This window comes from Oncorhynchus clarkii, chromosome 29 (genome assembly GCF_045791955.1).
Source record: "Oncorhynchus clarkii lewisi isolate Uvic-CL-2024 chromosome 29, UVic_Ocla_1.0, whole genome shotgun sequence".
In the NCBI taxonomy this organism is placed as follows: Eukaryota; Metazoa; Chordata; class Actinopteri; order Salmoniformes; family Salmonidae; genus Oncorhynchus; species Oncorhynchus clarkii.
Window position 1 is genome coordinate 12042184 of NC_092175.1, and position 16227 is coordinate 12058410.

At 41.9% G+C, this 16227-nt stretch overlaps 1 protein-coding gene across 1 annotated transcript; it reads left to right on the forward strand.

Moving 5' to 3' along the window:
- Positions 1–927: 927 nt before the first annotated feature.
- LOC139388680 (protein phosphatase 1 regulatory subunit 26-like) lies at positions 928–9046 on the forward strand. Its single transcript, XM_071135505.1, has 2 exons — positions 928–1103; positions 4006–9046. The coding sequence occupies exon 2, from the start codon at positions 4077–4079 to the stop codon at positions 7758–7760; it is 3684 nt and encodes a 1227-aa protein (XP_070991606.1). The 5' UTR covers positions 928–1103; positions 4006–4076; the 3' UTR covers positions 7761–9046.
- Positions 9047–16227: the final 7181 nt, after the last annotated feature.

Here is a 16227-nt window from a genome sequence, read left to right on the forward strand (position 1 = left end):
GTATTCATCTACCTACTGTACCTTCAACAACCTAGAGTAAATGCATGGAACATAATAGACATTACATATTTCAATTTTTTTATGAATTATAAAAATCAAGGATTGACCATTACTTTCTATTAGGCTACTATTACTACTTTGAATTGCACTGAATGTATAATTGTATAATGTTTGACCCTGCAGCTTTGTTGGAATAAAAGTGGAGTCAATTTATCATACTATTATGATTATTTACTATTTAACTTGAGGTGTTGTGATGTGCTTTTCACATTGAAGAAGGTGTAATTATTACAAAATATAATTAGCCACAATATTTCTTAAAATGTAAGTACATCGTGCACTCTTCCATGGGGCAGAAGTCAGCGTGTTGTTGTTGTGATTCTGCATGATAGCAGCAGGTAGCAACAATTACAAAAATCTGCAATGTGGGGAATCGTAGGTGGCTCGTTTCAGACCGTTTTATCTTGTTATTGATATCTACCATGTCTTGTTTTGAGGTGTTTTGATTGGTGTCAAGTCTATGCTAATATGGCAAAACATTTTTTAGCTAGCTAACCAACAACTTTAACGATGTATTTGAGACTCAACAAGTGCTCATCGTGCCAATTTATTTATGTTTTCAATAAACATTGGGAGACAAAATATAGCATACACGTTGTCAACAACCCAAGCCAACGCCATAAATTTTACACCATAAGTTGTGCATGCTAAACAGTCAACCCCTCTGTGGATATCATTTGTAAAATCATACTATAATTAAATTAGGCCTCCCTGTTTAATGTCTCATATATCTGTCCATATCAATTAAATCTGAATAAAAAATGGTTTGTAGTGTAATATCAGGAGGAGCTGTTACATAAGCTAACATAGTCCTTACAGTCATTGGTCAACTTTGAGAGTTAGGCTATGTTCCTTTACTGTTCCTTTAAAATAAAAAGCTGACCGAGGTGGAGAGGAAGGGGTGCTAGAGACCGTGCACTGTTTGCTTGTGTCAGTTGTGTGTGTGAATACTGCTGAAATCTATAGAATTAGCTAATAGCTACAAGGAAAACCAGCGAAACTGGTGGACATTTAACGCGTACGAGCGATTCAACCATAACCAGGTAAGTTGATGTCCTGATATATCTTGTGCCGACAACGACAGTTCCGTGTGACTACAGAGGTTGTTGAGGAGCACAATACAAAGGTTTTCTTCGCAGAAAAATGCCGGTTGTTCAGAAGAGGCCCGCAAGTATCTTATTTCTCAAGACAACGAATAGGTTCAATGAGATTTCCCAATCCCGCCTGTTTTATACATTTTTAAATGAATATCGTTGTTAGTGAGAAAACATATTGTCGAGTAACCCGTGTCCGTTGAGAAGATGACAACGTAAAGTGAATGTTTGGAAGATCAGTGGCCGGGTAGCGAAGGAACATTGGTTGGTCTGCGGTGTCTCCTAGTGATACACACCGGCCATAAGTGCAGCCTGGGCCGCTAGAGGGATACGGGGACTGCCGGGGGTGGCGTTGCGACAACCGATGTATTGAGGTACAGAGAGAATGCCCTCGACGTACGTGAATGATTTTGTTGGAAAGAAAACCGTCCTATTTATCAGGTATAGCCTTATGCAGACTAAGTTAATGTTGTCACAGGTAAAGTTCAATTTTAACAAATAATTTTTGGATCCAGTGTGAAGTCGTGTTAAATTATGTATGATGATGATGATGGCCATCACAATTTGGACAGATTGTCGTCTATTTTGACTTTCTACCGTCATACACTGGCTGTACATTGACTCATATATCCCAGTTCTATTCGTGTATCCCATGATATTGGCGTTTTTGTGAAGTGTTATTTAATTAAACAGTAGCCTAGGCTTGGTCTTCTCCGAGCTTGCGGCCCTTCCTCGGCGGTTTACTGCAGCCTTGGAAGTCGGCAACGTTGTTTATCATTCATTGGTAGGCTTCAGACAGTGGGAGATACAGTATGGCGGGTTTGAGTATCGCGCTACACATTACCGCCCCTCCACCTGCTGCTAGTTTAATACAGTGTATTTGTGCATGCCATAGTCTCTGTAGAATAACCCTAATTGGTTGAGTTAAATTATAAGCAATTCATATTCTGGCAGATTGGGGTGTTTTTTTTGTGCAAATTTAGGCCTATGCCCTTACTGCATTGCTGTAGCTCTAAAAAGCATTGTAATAATCATGATCTTCAATAAAGGAGCATTTCAGCATACATGTGATGTTGTCCTTTTTATAGGTCCATAGTCAAAATACAATTATGATAGTCACTGTAAGCTATAGGCTATCTGAACAATATACAGTTGAAGTCGGAAGGTTACATACATGTAGGTTAGAGTCATTAAAACTCGTTTTTCAACCACTCCACAAATGTCTTGTTAACAAACTATAGTTTGGTCGGTTAGGACATCTACTTTGTGCATGACACAAGTCATTTTTACAACAATTGTTTACAGACCGGTTATTCCATTTATTATTCACTATCACAATTCCAGTGGGTCAGAAGTTTACATACACTAAGTTGACTGACTTTAAACCGCTTGGAAAATTCCAGAAAATGATGTCATGGCTTTAGAAGCTTCTGATAGGCTAATTCACATAATTTGAGTCAATTGGAGGTGTACCTGTGGATGTATGTCTAGGCCTACCTTCAAACTCCGTGCCTCTTTGCTTGACATCATGGGCATAACAAAAGAAATCAGCCAATACCTCAGGAAAAAAATTGTAGACCTCCACAAGTCTGGTTCATCCTTGGGAGCAATTTCCAAACGCCTGAAGGTACCACGTTCATCTGCACAAACTATAGTACGCAAGTATAAACACAATGGGACCACGCAGCCGCCATACCGCTCAGGAAGGAGACGCGTTCTGTCTCCTTGAGATGAATGTACTTTGGTGCGACAAGTGCAAATCAATCCCAGAAGAACAGCAAAGGACCTTGTGAAGGTGCTGGAGGAAACGGGTAGAAAATATCTACATCCACAGTAAAACGAGTCCTATATCGACATAACCTGAAAGGCCGCTCAGCAAGGAAGAAGCCACTGCTCCAAAACCACCATAAAAAAGCCAGACTACGGTTTGCAACTGCACATCATGATGAAGTTCATACTTTTTGGAGAAATGTCCTCTGGTCTGACGAAACAAAAATATAACTGTTTGGCCATAATGACCATTGTTATGTTTGGAGGAAAAAGGGGGAAGATTGCAAGTCGGAGAACACCATCCCAACTGTGAAGCACGGGGGTGGCAGCTTAATGTTGTGGTGGTGCTTTGCTACAGGAGGGACTGGTGCACTTCACAAAATAGATGGCATCAGGAGTCAGGAAAATTATGTGGATATATTGAAGCAACATCTCAAGATATCAGTCAGGAAGTTAAAGCTTGGTCGCAAATGGGTCTTCCAAATGGACAATGACCCCAAGCATACTTCCAAAGTTGTGGCAAAATGGCTTAAGGAAAACAGTCAAGATATTGGAGTGGCCTTCACAAAGTCCTGACCTCAATCCCTTAGAACATTTGTGGGCAGATCTGAAAAAGCATGTGTGAGCAAGGAGGCCTACAATCCTGACTCAGTTACACCAGCTCTGTCAGGAGGAATGGGCCAAAATTCACCCACTTCCCACTTATTGTGGGAAGCTTGTGGAAGGCTACCCAAAACGTTTGACCCAAGTTAAACAATGTAAAGGCAATGCTACCAAATACTAATTGAGTGTATGTAAACTTCTGACCCACTGGGAAAAGTGATGAAAGAAATAAAAGCTGAAATAAATAATTCTCTCTACTATTACATTTCACATGCTTAAAATAAAGTGGTGATCCTAACTGACCTAAAGACAGGACATTCTTACTAGGATTAAATGTAAGGAATTGTGAAACTGTGTTTTAAATGTATTTGGCTAAGGTGTATGTAAACTTCTGACCTCAACTGTATATAAAGAATGTTGTATGACATGCATACAAAAGCTGTATTTTGAGCCCCTCTCGTTTCTCTCTTTGTTTCAGATGTAAAAATGTGAGTATTGTCAGAGGCAGATGTGCTCCCATGCTCCCACCCACCCCAGCACCACACTAGAATGTACTTGATGAACGTGCCTCCAGTTGCGGCTATTCACACAGAATGGAAGTCATCATGCGGCGGTCCACCCGGAGGCTTTAGCGGTCTGCCCATCTGCTTCAATGACTCTGACAGCGACTTGTCCACCACTGGAACACCCATCCCAGAGAAGGTCCAGATGATCATAGAGAGCCTAAGGAGCACCCATTCCTCACTCGACATGGGCAATGAGACGGACGGGAACCAGGTGCTGTCAGGACAACCAGGACAGGATGTCGGAGCCCGCGGCTCCCAGGGCCAGGGCTTCAAGGCCCGGAGGGGGCTTCCTGTGGTGGTGGGGCCCAAATTCAGAGGACTTCTTCCTGCCACTCACATTAATAACTTGCTGGCAGTGCCAGAAGTTTCCTCAAATGTTGATTCGGAGAGCCAGAGTTCTGACAGCGATGACTCTGTGGATAGAGGGATCGAGGAGGCCATACAGGAGTACCTGAAGGAAAAGGACGACCACAAACGCAAGGCCGAGCCAGAGCCATCGACTAATATTCTACAGCCACCCAAGATGCCGCGGAGGGAGCCTCCTCCAACCGTTCCAGAACCTCCCAAACCACAATCTGACAGCAATAAGGTTTTAACTGCCAGCAACCAGGTCCCGAAAAGTGTCAAAACAGAAACGCAGGACACCACACCCCCAGCCATGAAAAAACGTGTAAAAAGTAAGACACCCACCTGCAAAGAGAATCCCTTTAAGAAATTGGGCACAACAAGCAAAGCAGCGGTGGTCCAAAAACTGTCCTCTTTCGAACGGAAGAGAGGCCCCTCTATTTCGAACCCTCTTTCTGGCAAACTGAAGTGTCCCTTGGTGAAAGCAGTGGAGGAACACTTGTCTGACAGTGACAGCAGTAGTGATGACGGTATAGAGGAGGCTATTCAACGCTACCAGCAGGAGAAGAAAAGAGAGAGACATGAAGGAGGAGGCAGACAGTCCTCCAAGCCCCTTCTTCTCCTCAAAGAGGAGTCCGACTCCAGCAGCAGCGATGACGGAATTGAGGAGGCTATCCGCCACTACCAGCTGGAGAAGCAGAAAGAGAAAAAGAATCTCCCCAAACTCTCTCTATCTCTACCCCCTAAACATAAGCAAGTCAGTAAAGCAGCCGCTTCCCTGTACTGTCCAGAGAGCATCAGCTCTCCAGCAGGGGCCATGAAAAAACACAAACTGTCTAAAAATAAAAAAAATAAACCTGAGACTAGGGATGTAAAATCCTATCTACCCTCCCAAACTCCAGGTTCCTCACTCTCTCTTATCAAGACGAGATTAGCAGCTAGCTGTCCCCAGGGGAACGGCCTCCTCCTGTTGACTCATGTGGAGCCCCTGCGAGAGAGGGAGCAGGAGCAGCACACCACCCCAGGCCCAGCCACCCTGAAGGTGAACACCATCACTACCACCACAGCTGAGCTGATGTGTGCTGAAGCCATTCTGGATATCTCTAAAGCTGTCATTAAAATTCCAGAGGCCTTTAACCCTAATGCAGCGGACCTTATCAATATCAACAGCAGTTCCACAGAGTCCACCACTTCCCTCCTCATCTCCACAAACTGTCCTGATGATGATAATAATAAAAGTGATGATGAGAGCTCCGTTGACAGTGAGGAGGGGATCGAACAGGAAATCCGGAAGTTTCTCGAGCAGAAGGCCCAAATGCACAAACTGTTGCCTGGTTCAGCTGTTGGTACAACAAGTCAGGGTGGAACTAACACTACGACTGAACCAGAGAAAAACACCAAACTGAGTCTGGCCCAGAAGAAAACACTGAGGCTGTCTTTGACGCAGAGAAGAAAGCGCAAAGAGGAAGGCGGCAGCAGGAACGGTTCCAAGGAGGAACGAGAGACTGATCTCGGAATGAAAGAAGAGGCCGTCACAAAACCCTTGACTGAGCATGACAGAGGGTCAGGCTCATCCTTGTCGTCCCTGAAGAAAGCCCCACTGAAATCCGTGAAGGGCTCAGAGAGGAGGAGGGAACAGAGTGGAGAGAAGAGTAGCTCACTGGACAGTGACGAAGACCTGGACACTGCAATAAAAGATTTGCTCAAGACCAAGAAGAAGTTGAAAAAGAAGACTAGAGATATGAAGTTGAAGTCAAGGAAGGGCCTCAAGGATGAGTATTTGTCTAGAAAAACAGCATCACCGCTAAAGAAGCTCAGAACGGAGTCTGAGCCCAAGACCAGCAGTCTTTTGAAAACGACCCTTAAAGTTACTACTACTACTACAGCCCAAAGTGGCAACGACAACAGAGAGAAGTGCAAAGTGAGTAAGAATGTGTCAAAGCATCCACAGAGCAATAAGAAGAAAGAGCCCCTTAACCAGGCATATGAGACAGACCGGTCTGAAGGGACAAAATGTGTAGAATGCTTGTCGGGAGTTAATGACTCAGGGGTGTTTCAGATAAAGGAAGATAGTAGTTCAGTGGACAGCGACGACAGCATTGAACAGGAGATCAGAAAGTTCCTGGCGGAAAAGGCTAAAGTTTCTACTACCGCAGGGACCACGGGAGATGGAAAGGAGATTGGGAACGGCAAGGGCAAAACTACAATCCCTCTCACAGAGAAAAGCATCAAAACGGAAAATCAGCTGGCTGATATTCCAAGAATGGATGTTACCCAATTCCCTGACCCGCCTTGTCAGGGCAGTTCTGAGCAGAGAGGAGTTCTGGACAGAGGAGTCTTTCCCAACACACCCCCAGGAAACCCCACCTCCGTCCTAGGAACAGCCAGGGGATCGTGCCTCCTTTCAGCCCTCACCCCCAGCTCCTATCCTACAGCCCTGGAGCCTGCTGATGGCGCTGGGGCTGCCAGAGCTGACAAGAGGAGTTCGGGTTCAGGAAGCGGTAATGCCCACCAGTATGCCAGCTCGGAGATGGCAAGGGGTCACAGCCACAGGTCATTTCCAAGCCCCAGCACCCACTTGCCCAGGACTGACTCAGAGCAGTGGCTTAAGAGCCAAGCGTTCCCCCCCACTGAGACAAAAGAGAAGATCCATAACCGGAACCCATTCCAGTACAGCTCACCTAGTTTTGGTGAGAAGACAGCCACCACGCATGCGTATCAGTGTGGAGTACCAGCCAGTATCTATCAACATAGAAGGAGAGCTGAGCCTGCACCTGCATTGGACACACCTGTCTCCACTTGTCCTGATGTTGTACGGATTGGGAGGATCATCAAATCACCACTGGTTCCTTTCCACTGCCCCTCATCCTCAGAGACAGCCGTCGTCTTCAGCTCTCCATTCCCAAGCCTAACCAGGAGACCTGTGGAGACGGGGCCGTCTGGGAGGTACTTCCTCCAGGGTCATGGGTCAGGGCCGGGCAGCCGCTGGGGTCAACCTCCAACCCTGACCCCAGGGCCGTCGGAGAGCAGCGTGGTACAAGTGGCCAAGAACCAGACCACGTTTGTCGAACTGTCTGAGAACGAGACCAATCATGTACAAGTCAGGAGCAGGGAGGTGACAGTGATTGAGGGAAAGAAGGAAAGGAGAAGTGACTTGCCAGCAGGAGAGAAGGAAAAAGAAAGGGAGGGCAGAAAGCCAGAGGAGAGAGGAGGAGAGCAGATAGAAAGACAAGGAGAGGAGGAGTGTGTAGATGAGACCGATGTCAGCGAGTCAGACGAGAGGACGAGCCCAGAGAAGAAGCAGGGCTTTCCTACTTTGTAAGTTCAGGCTTTTTCCTTGTAACTTCACATAGTAGCATCACATAGCCTTTTTTTTTTCTTTTTTTTTTACCTATTGCGTGTGCCCTCCTTCCTAGTGGAAATCATGTGCATTCGTTCATTTGACAGTTCCAAGGGATAGTTTGTTTGTTGATACACAAAATGAGCATAGTGCAAAGCTTATTTTTATATGTTTGTACATTTTATACATCTATTTAAAATACTATAACACAATGTCATCAAGGATTTAAGACAAACCTACCTTTTTTTTTTTTCATTTGTTCTGTGAGATTCCATTTTCTGTTACGTTCTTATCATTCAAGCTCTTAAAAGCAATATCAATCACCACCCTGAAACAACGAGCCCTGTGCATGAAGGCTCATACCACCAATGCACAGCTGTGTGTGTCTGGTCATTTAAAACAGGAACTGGTTATTTTTGTCTCCCTTGACATTTAAAAAAACTTTCAAACCCTATCAAATATATAGACCTAACCACTAAAATACTACACTAGTACTATAAAATGTTAGGTCAAATACAGAATTATAAAGACAACAGGGAGCAGTGAGGTAGAAGTGTTTTGTAGCTCCATGGATGAATGGCTTACTTCATACTCTGCATTCAACTAGCCTAATATTCCCGTGTGTGTGTCTGTGTTCCCTTTCCCTCTTTGTAATGTTTTAATAGACTAAAATCTTCCCTGTGCATTCTAACAGTCTTCCCCATTTTAATGACACAAACGCACGGAAACAAAAAGTATAATTCTCATAACAAGCCCTTACCATAAGCTACGTTTCTGTTCTGAAGGATCCTGTCAGCAGCGGTTAAATTGGCAAAAGCGATGTTTGCTCTGTTTTGTGTCTGAAAATATACAAATACTTTCTGAAATTTGTGGCCTATCATGAAGAGATTGTAAAGAGGACAATCATAGGCAATTTGCCCATATCAATGGTTCATCTCCCGCTCACAAGCTGTCAACAGCACACACAAACTCATCGGGCTCTTCAGATTTCTCCACTTGCCATTTGGTGTTTTTCTTTCTCTTTTCTTTCTTTGTTTGCTTGTTTTATGTTCCAGTAGTTTTCTTGAATTTTCATATGTGAAAAGAATGTTATTTATTTTTGTTTATGGGGAAAAAAGGAGGAAAAAATACTTACTGAACATGCTGTGCATCGCCAGTTTTCATAAATATTTTGCAAAAATTGAACTTTCACCGGTTTTCCCTGTCAGAGGAAGGATACTTTGACTGTATCTTTAAAGTGCAACTGTATAATAAAGAGTGAATTTCAACAACAGTGGTGCCTCTATCTGATTTAACAATTCAAGATTGATATGGTCAATATGAGTGTGTGCGTGCGCATGTAATTGTGAACCAATGAGAAAATGTCAAAAGACAATCATATGGTATTTTTTTAATATATAGTTTAAAATGAAAATGTAGCCTCAACAATATAAGAATCATAACTTGATTATTGCTCAACTGAGATGGACCATGCATACGTCACAGAAGAGCTCTTCAAGATGTACCTACCAGCTGTTACTCCTCAGGACACTTGCCCCTAAAGGAATGTGTATTGCTGTTAAACAGCCATGTCTACAGTGCCTTCAGAAAGTATTCATACCCTGTGACTTATTCCACATGTTGTGTTACAGCCTGAATTCAAACACAAAATACCCCATAATGGTTTTAGACATTTTTGCAAATTTATTGAAATATCACTTAAGTATTCACACCCCTGAGTCAATACTTTGTCGAAGCACCTTTGGCAGCGATTACAGCTGTGAGTCTTCCTGGGTAAATGCTTCCCAGCCAAAACAGTTCGAAAGAGTTCATGCATATATTATGATGACATTTTGTGACTTTTTTTGGGGGGGGGGCTGTTCAAGCCCACAATTTTTTGGGTGGAGGCAAGGCAAAGTTTGGGGCTGAAGTCTACGGTCCTGCACCAAACATTTTAGATGTACAATTGTGCAACTAAAATCTCCTGGGCAAAAACATTGAAAGTAATGACAGATTTCTTGAGTTATCTTAGATTAATACATACTATTTTGAGGAAGTGTGTACTGTTTACCGCTTCTCAAAATCGACAAACAGTACTATTGCCACTTTTTTCTCATTATACAAGCAAAGGTCTTTAAAGGGAGTATGCGAGCAGACTCGTTCCGTTCGGCTAGGCACCACCCGAACTGAAGCATGATGACGTCTTAAGTCTAAGAGCTTTCCACACCAGGATTGTGCAATATTTGCCCATTATTCTTTTCAAAATTCTTCAACCTCAGTCAAATTGGTGGTTGATCATTACTAGACAACCATTTGCAGGTCTTGCCATAGATTGTCAAGCAGATTAAAGTCAAAACTAACACGGTCACTCAGTAACACTGTCTTCTTGGTAAGCAACTTGAATGTAGATTTGGCCTTGTGTTTTAGGTTATTGTCCTGCTGAAAGGGGAATTAATCTCCCAGTGTCTGGTGGAAAGCAGACTCAAGCAGGTTTTCCTCTGGGATTTTGCCTGTTCTTAGCTCCATTCTGTTTTTTTTTTTGTATCCTGAAAAACATCACAGTCCTTAACAATTGCAAGTATACCCATAACATGATACAGCCACCAGTATGTTTGAAAATATGGAGTGGTAATCAGTAATGTGTTATATTGGATTTTATAACATTTTATATTCAGGACAAAAAGTTAATTGCTTTGCCACATTTGTTTCTGTATTAATTTAGTGCCTTGTTGCGAACAGGATGCATGTTTTGGAATATTTTTATTCGGTACAGGCTTCCTTCTTTTCAATCTATCAATTAGGTTAGTATTGTGGAGTAACTACAATGTTGTTGATCCGTCCTCAGTTTTTTCCGATCACAGCCATTAAACGCCATAACTTTTTTAAAGTCACCATTGACCTCATGGTGAAATCCTTGAGTAGTTTCCTTCCTCTCCGGCAACTGAGTTAGGAAGGACGCCTGTATCTTTGTAATGACTGGGTGTATTGATATACCATTCAAAGTGTAATTAATAACTTCACCATGCTCGAAGGGATATATTCAATGTCTGCTTTATTTACCCAGCTACCAATAGGTGCCCTTCTTTGCGAGGCATAGGAAAAGCTTGCTGGTGTTTGTGATTGAATCTGTGTTTGAAATTCACTGCTTGACTGAGGGACCTTACAGATCATTTTATGTGTGGGGTACAGAGATGAGGTAGTAATCATGTTAAACACTATTATTGCACACAGAGTCAGTCCATGCATCTTATTATGTGACTTGTTAAGCACATTTTTACTCCTGAACTTATTTAGGCTTGCGATATGAAAGGGGTTGAATACCTATTGACCCAAGACATTTCAGCTTTTTAATTTTAGTTACTGTGTAGACATTAAAACATAATTCCACTTTGACATTATGGGGCATTGTGTGTAGGCCAGTGCCAGACAATACAAAGTATTGCTAATACTTTCTGAAGGCACTGTATGTAACCCTTGCTATATTGTCCATGTACATGACTCGTTTAGCTAATGTTAAAGGCCTCAGTCTCCTCCTACTTCTAATTTCATTATCGTATCAAATCAAAGTTACTCAGCGGTGATTAGTACAGCAGTACCTTGGGCCCAGAAACATTTTCATCAGACAGACCGATTGGAAGACATGATTGAGAAACTCCAAGGTCTCTACTTGATCTCTTATCATTTCCCTCTGGCAAACCGCATGCAATTCTGTTCTGCGGCCTGACTATTTCGATTTCTCTAATGTTGAGATTGAGAAGGATATGATCATACTTTTCATAATGTGTAGTGCATAAGCAGTCACTGTTTTAAAGAGTGTGGTAATTAGGCTGTGTTCGATTATTCTTGAGCAGATTGTCTGATCTCCAAATTCTAATGAGTAGTCATTGAAGATGTAGGGTGATGTGTAGGTCAGTCAGTCTACTGTTGCCGGCTGCAATGTAGCCAGTCTTAAACATGCACTGATGCTACTTCCCCTACCTTGCCCCAGGTCTCTATCCAGCGCCATTGACCCTGGTGTCGAGCTCAGCCCTTACATAGCACTGAACACAGAGGAGAGGAGCAAGAGGAGAGGATTGACGTATAAAGCAGTCGCTGTAAAACAGCCAAAGGTACAGTGACATACAGGAACAGTTAAGCCTGTTGCACACTGCCCATACAATGCCAAACAAACACCAACAGAAACTGAGTTGGCTAGGTGTGTCTATGTGTTGGGTATTGCATGGGCATTGTGCAAGGGGCTTTAGTGTGTGTTCTGATTTATCTGGAATAGGTTTGTGATGCATTGGGGTTTGTTGGCTTGGTTTGTTGACAATGGAATCTTTCGGTTGCTTTTTTTCATTAGACCAAGATTAAAAAACCCGTCAAGAGAGTGCTCCAATTTCTACCACTATCCAGGTACATTTTGTCAGTCTCATCTTGTCATATTTACCATAGTTGATAACACAATAGTACAATAAGGAGATAAATAAAGGAGTAGGAAATTACATGATTATAATCTAAGGGGTTCCTTGAGTCCAATCAAATTGTATTTGTCACCTGCTTCGTTAACAACAGGTAGACTAACAGTGAAATGATTACTTATGGGCATTTCCCAACAATGCAGAGAGAAAAAATTAGTGTAATGATAAAGGATTCTGCTTTGCAGGAAAAATGAATCAACTTGGAAGTGAAGCACACTTCAAGAATTCTTATCAAATATTGAAATGTTGAACTTTTATTGTTGGTTGAATTGTTTGATTGGGAAGTATGTTAGTTGTGTTGAAATTGCACTTCAGCTCTTTGTTGGTTTGTTCAACAATATTTGTATTATTCATATTTGTTTCATATTTGCATAGTAGGCTATTTTGATTAGGCCATTGATCTTCAATATTAACATTTTGAGAGTTGTTGAATGTTTTAAATGTCAATAAATGTTATTCTACATCATGTTCATATTAATGTTGACATATAATTTCTTGGCACTTTTGGTAAAAACAAGGTTATGAAATCAACAGATCCAGAAAATCTGGCTAGAATTTGACAAGAAAGAGGAATGTACAGGTAACTGTCAAAGTAAAGGAAACACTTGAGTAAACGAGAGCCACCAAGTATATTGAATGCAGGTGCTTTGACACATGTGTGGTTCCTGAGTTAATTAAGTATATTAATATACATCATGCTTAGGGTCATGTATAAAAATGCATGGCTAGAACAAGAGATCTCAATGACTTTGAACGAGAGGTCTCAAAGGAGCATAGGGGTTTTAAAGTATGTGTATTTTACTATACTGCTGAGTACCAGAAGTCCTCACAATTGTACACCAAGGAAGATCCTGACAAGTGAGGACATTTTGCAGGGCCTCACAAGGAAAACAGCTACTTTAGGCTCAGGGTTTGGGGTTAAGGTTAGGGGAAATCATTTTTAATGGGAATCAATTGTTGGTCCTCAAAGTATAGTAAAACAAATGTATGTCAGTCACCAGATCTCAACCCAATTGGACACTTATGGGAGGTTCTGGAGCAGCACCTGAGACAGCATTTTCCACCACCATCAACAAAATATAGAGTGGATGGGATTTCTTGTGGATGAATGGTGTCGCATCCCCAGTGGTGTGTATTCATGGATGTCAAGGAAAGCCAGGCTTCCTCAAATATTAGACTAATTAACAAAATATATACAGTACCAGTCAAAAGTTTGGGCACAACTCTTTATTTGTAATATTTTCTACATTGTAGAATAATAGTGTAGAGCAAAGGAAACTGCGCCCCTCTGTCTCAGTGTGTGTAGCCCATTTATCTGATGCTGTCTGGACTAAAAAAGTATGACATGTTGCCGCCGGAGCATTTCATTGATTGAACAAGCGTTTGACCTCCGATTGATAAAATTGGCTAATTATTTTATATAAACTATCAGTTTTCAGCTGAGCTCAACTGTGGGTTGTCCTGCTGCAGCATCCCCCCTCCCCCCAAGGGAGGCCAGTATGGATTTGGCTTCACAACAATCAAATCACATCCGTCAAAAACGTGTCTGTTTCTGGTCTGCTTGTGTTGATGTCCTGCAGTAGCTAGCTTGCTAAATCAACCCTTTTCTAAGCCATCGATGGAGATGTGGATTTGGACTTGTGGTTTTGAGGTTTTGACTTAATTATCTGTACAGGAAAATGATTATGATGGCGATTCTGATTTAACCATGGATTAATATTGACTTGAGACGATTGAAGTTCTATATGTAGCATAGATGTAGCCTCACATAACTAGCTAGTTAACATAGCTGATTAATAATTGCCCATGCGAAGAAGTTAGGCTAGCAAGAATTTTAGCTTCGTAGCCTATGACAACAAAAACTAAAAGTGTACTGTATGACAGAGCCATAGACCGTTTTGCCAACATGAAAGAGGAGGATGGCATTGGCGTTCAACTAGTCTAGAAGTAGAGTGAGTCGGCTTCCTATTTCGCAACATAGCATCCTTCATTCATGCTGCCAAACATACCCTCGTAAAACTGACCATCCTACCGATCCTTGACTTCGGCGATGTCATCTATAAAATAGCCTCCAACACTCTACTCAACAAATTGGATGTTTTGTCACCAAAGCCCCATATATCACCCATCACTGCGACCTGTACGCTATCGTTGGCTGGCCATCGCTTCATACTCGTATGTTTGTTTATTCCATGTGTAACTCTGTGTTGTTGTATGTGTCGAACTGCTGTGCTTTATCTTGGCCAGGTCGCAGTTGTAAATGAGAACTTGTTCTCAACTAGCCTACCTGGTTAAATAAAGGTGAAATAAAAAATGTAATAAAAGTCAACTTGTTTTTGTTTTTTATTACTTGAGCACGAAACAATTCATTACCGTGGACAGCCACATGATATTTAGCAACAATAATTGGACTAAATCGTTTTTGGTATCTTTAAGTTTGTTTTCACGTTATTAAGCTAATTTTATATATAGCCTAGTTGATTTGATGATGATGAAATGATGCTGGAATAGCGGAGGCAGTGCTCCTGTTGTCTTTGTGCTGACTTGCTGGTAACTCGGTGGTTCTATACTGAACAAAAATCTAAATGCAACATGCAACAATTTCAATGATTTTATTTATTTAAATATATTATTATTTACAGTTCAAAAATATATTTACAGTTCATATTGACTGACTTTGTTGTCAGTCAATTGAAATAAATAAATTAGGCCCTAATCTATGGATTTCACATGACTGGGCAGGGGCACACCCATGGGTGGGCCTGGGAGGGCATAGGCCCCCACCCACTGGGGAAGCCAGGCCCAGCCAATCAGAATGAGTTTTTCTTCAAAAAAGGGCTTTATTACTGACAGAAATACTAATCAGTTTCATCAGCTGTCCGAGTGGCTGGTCTCAGACATCCCGCAGGTGAAGAAGTTGGATGTGGAGGTCCTGGGCTGGCGTGGTTACACGTGGTCTGCGGATGTAAGGCCGGTTGAAAGTATTACCACATTTTTGTAAACCACGTTGGAGGCGGCTTATGGTAGAGAAATTAACATTACATTTTCTGGCAACAGCTCTGGTAGACATTTGTGCAGTCAGCATGCCAATAGCAAAACTTGAGACATATGTGCTATTGTGTTGTGTGGCAAAACTGCACATTTTCAAGTGGCCTTTTATTGTCTCCAGCACAAGGTGCACCTGTGTAATGATCATGCTGTTTAATCAGCTTCTTGATATCCCACACCTGTCAGGTGGATGGATTATCTTGGCAAAGGGGAAATGCTCACCAACAGGGATGTAAACATATTTGTGCACAAAATTTGAGATAAATAAGCTTTTTGTGTGAAAGGTACATTTCTGGGATCTTTTATTTCAGCTCATGAAATCAACACTTTACATGTTGCGTTTATGTTTTTGTTCAGTATGGTTGTTTAGGAAACGGTTAAAACATTAACTTGTTTGACCACGCTGTAGGTCTAACTGTTTTTACATGCAATATTTGTTTTGTGGACTTCACCTGACAGATTGCTCTCCTGTTATGTGATTAAACAAAGGTATGTGTCATTCAATTTATTCCGCCACTGTGTGACAGTTGTCTTTTTGTTGTCTCACGTGGCTTAAGAAGGAATGCAAACAACACAATTATCACAAACTAACTTGTAATATGTCTTTTTTACTAGCTTGACTTCCCCAGTGATTTTACACAGGCACCGCTACTGCACATCTCACAAATGGAGTTCAAAACACTTGTAGAATATACGCCAATGTGCATTGATGCTGTTCTGGCGGCTCGTGGTGGCCCTTCGCGCAATTTAAGATGCTTTATGTAGGTGTTTCCATTATTTTTGGAAGTGGTGGCGGCAAGGTAGCCTAGTGGTTAGAGCGTTGGAAGTTCAAATCCCTGAGCTGACAAGGTACAAATCTGTCGTTCTGCCCCTGAACAGGCAGTTAATCCACTGTTCCTAGGCCATTGAAAATAATAATTTGTTCTTAACTGACCTGCCTAGTTAAGTAAAGGTAAAATAAG

Bases quoted from the DNA above. Each gene is read 5' to 3' on its own strand.
- LOC139388680 (XM_071135505.1), top strand. From the start codon at position 4,077: ATGTACTTGATGAACGTGCCTCCAGTTGCGGCTATTCACACAGAATGG.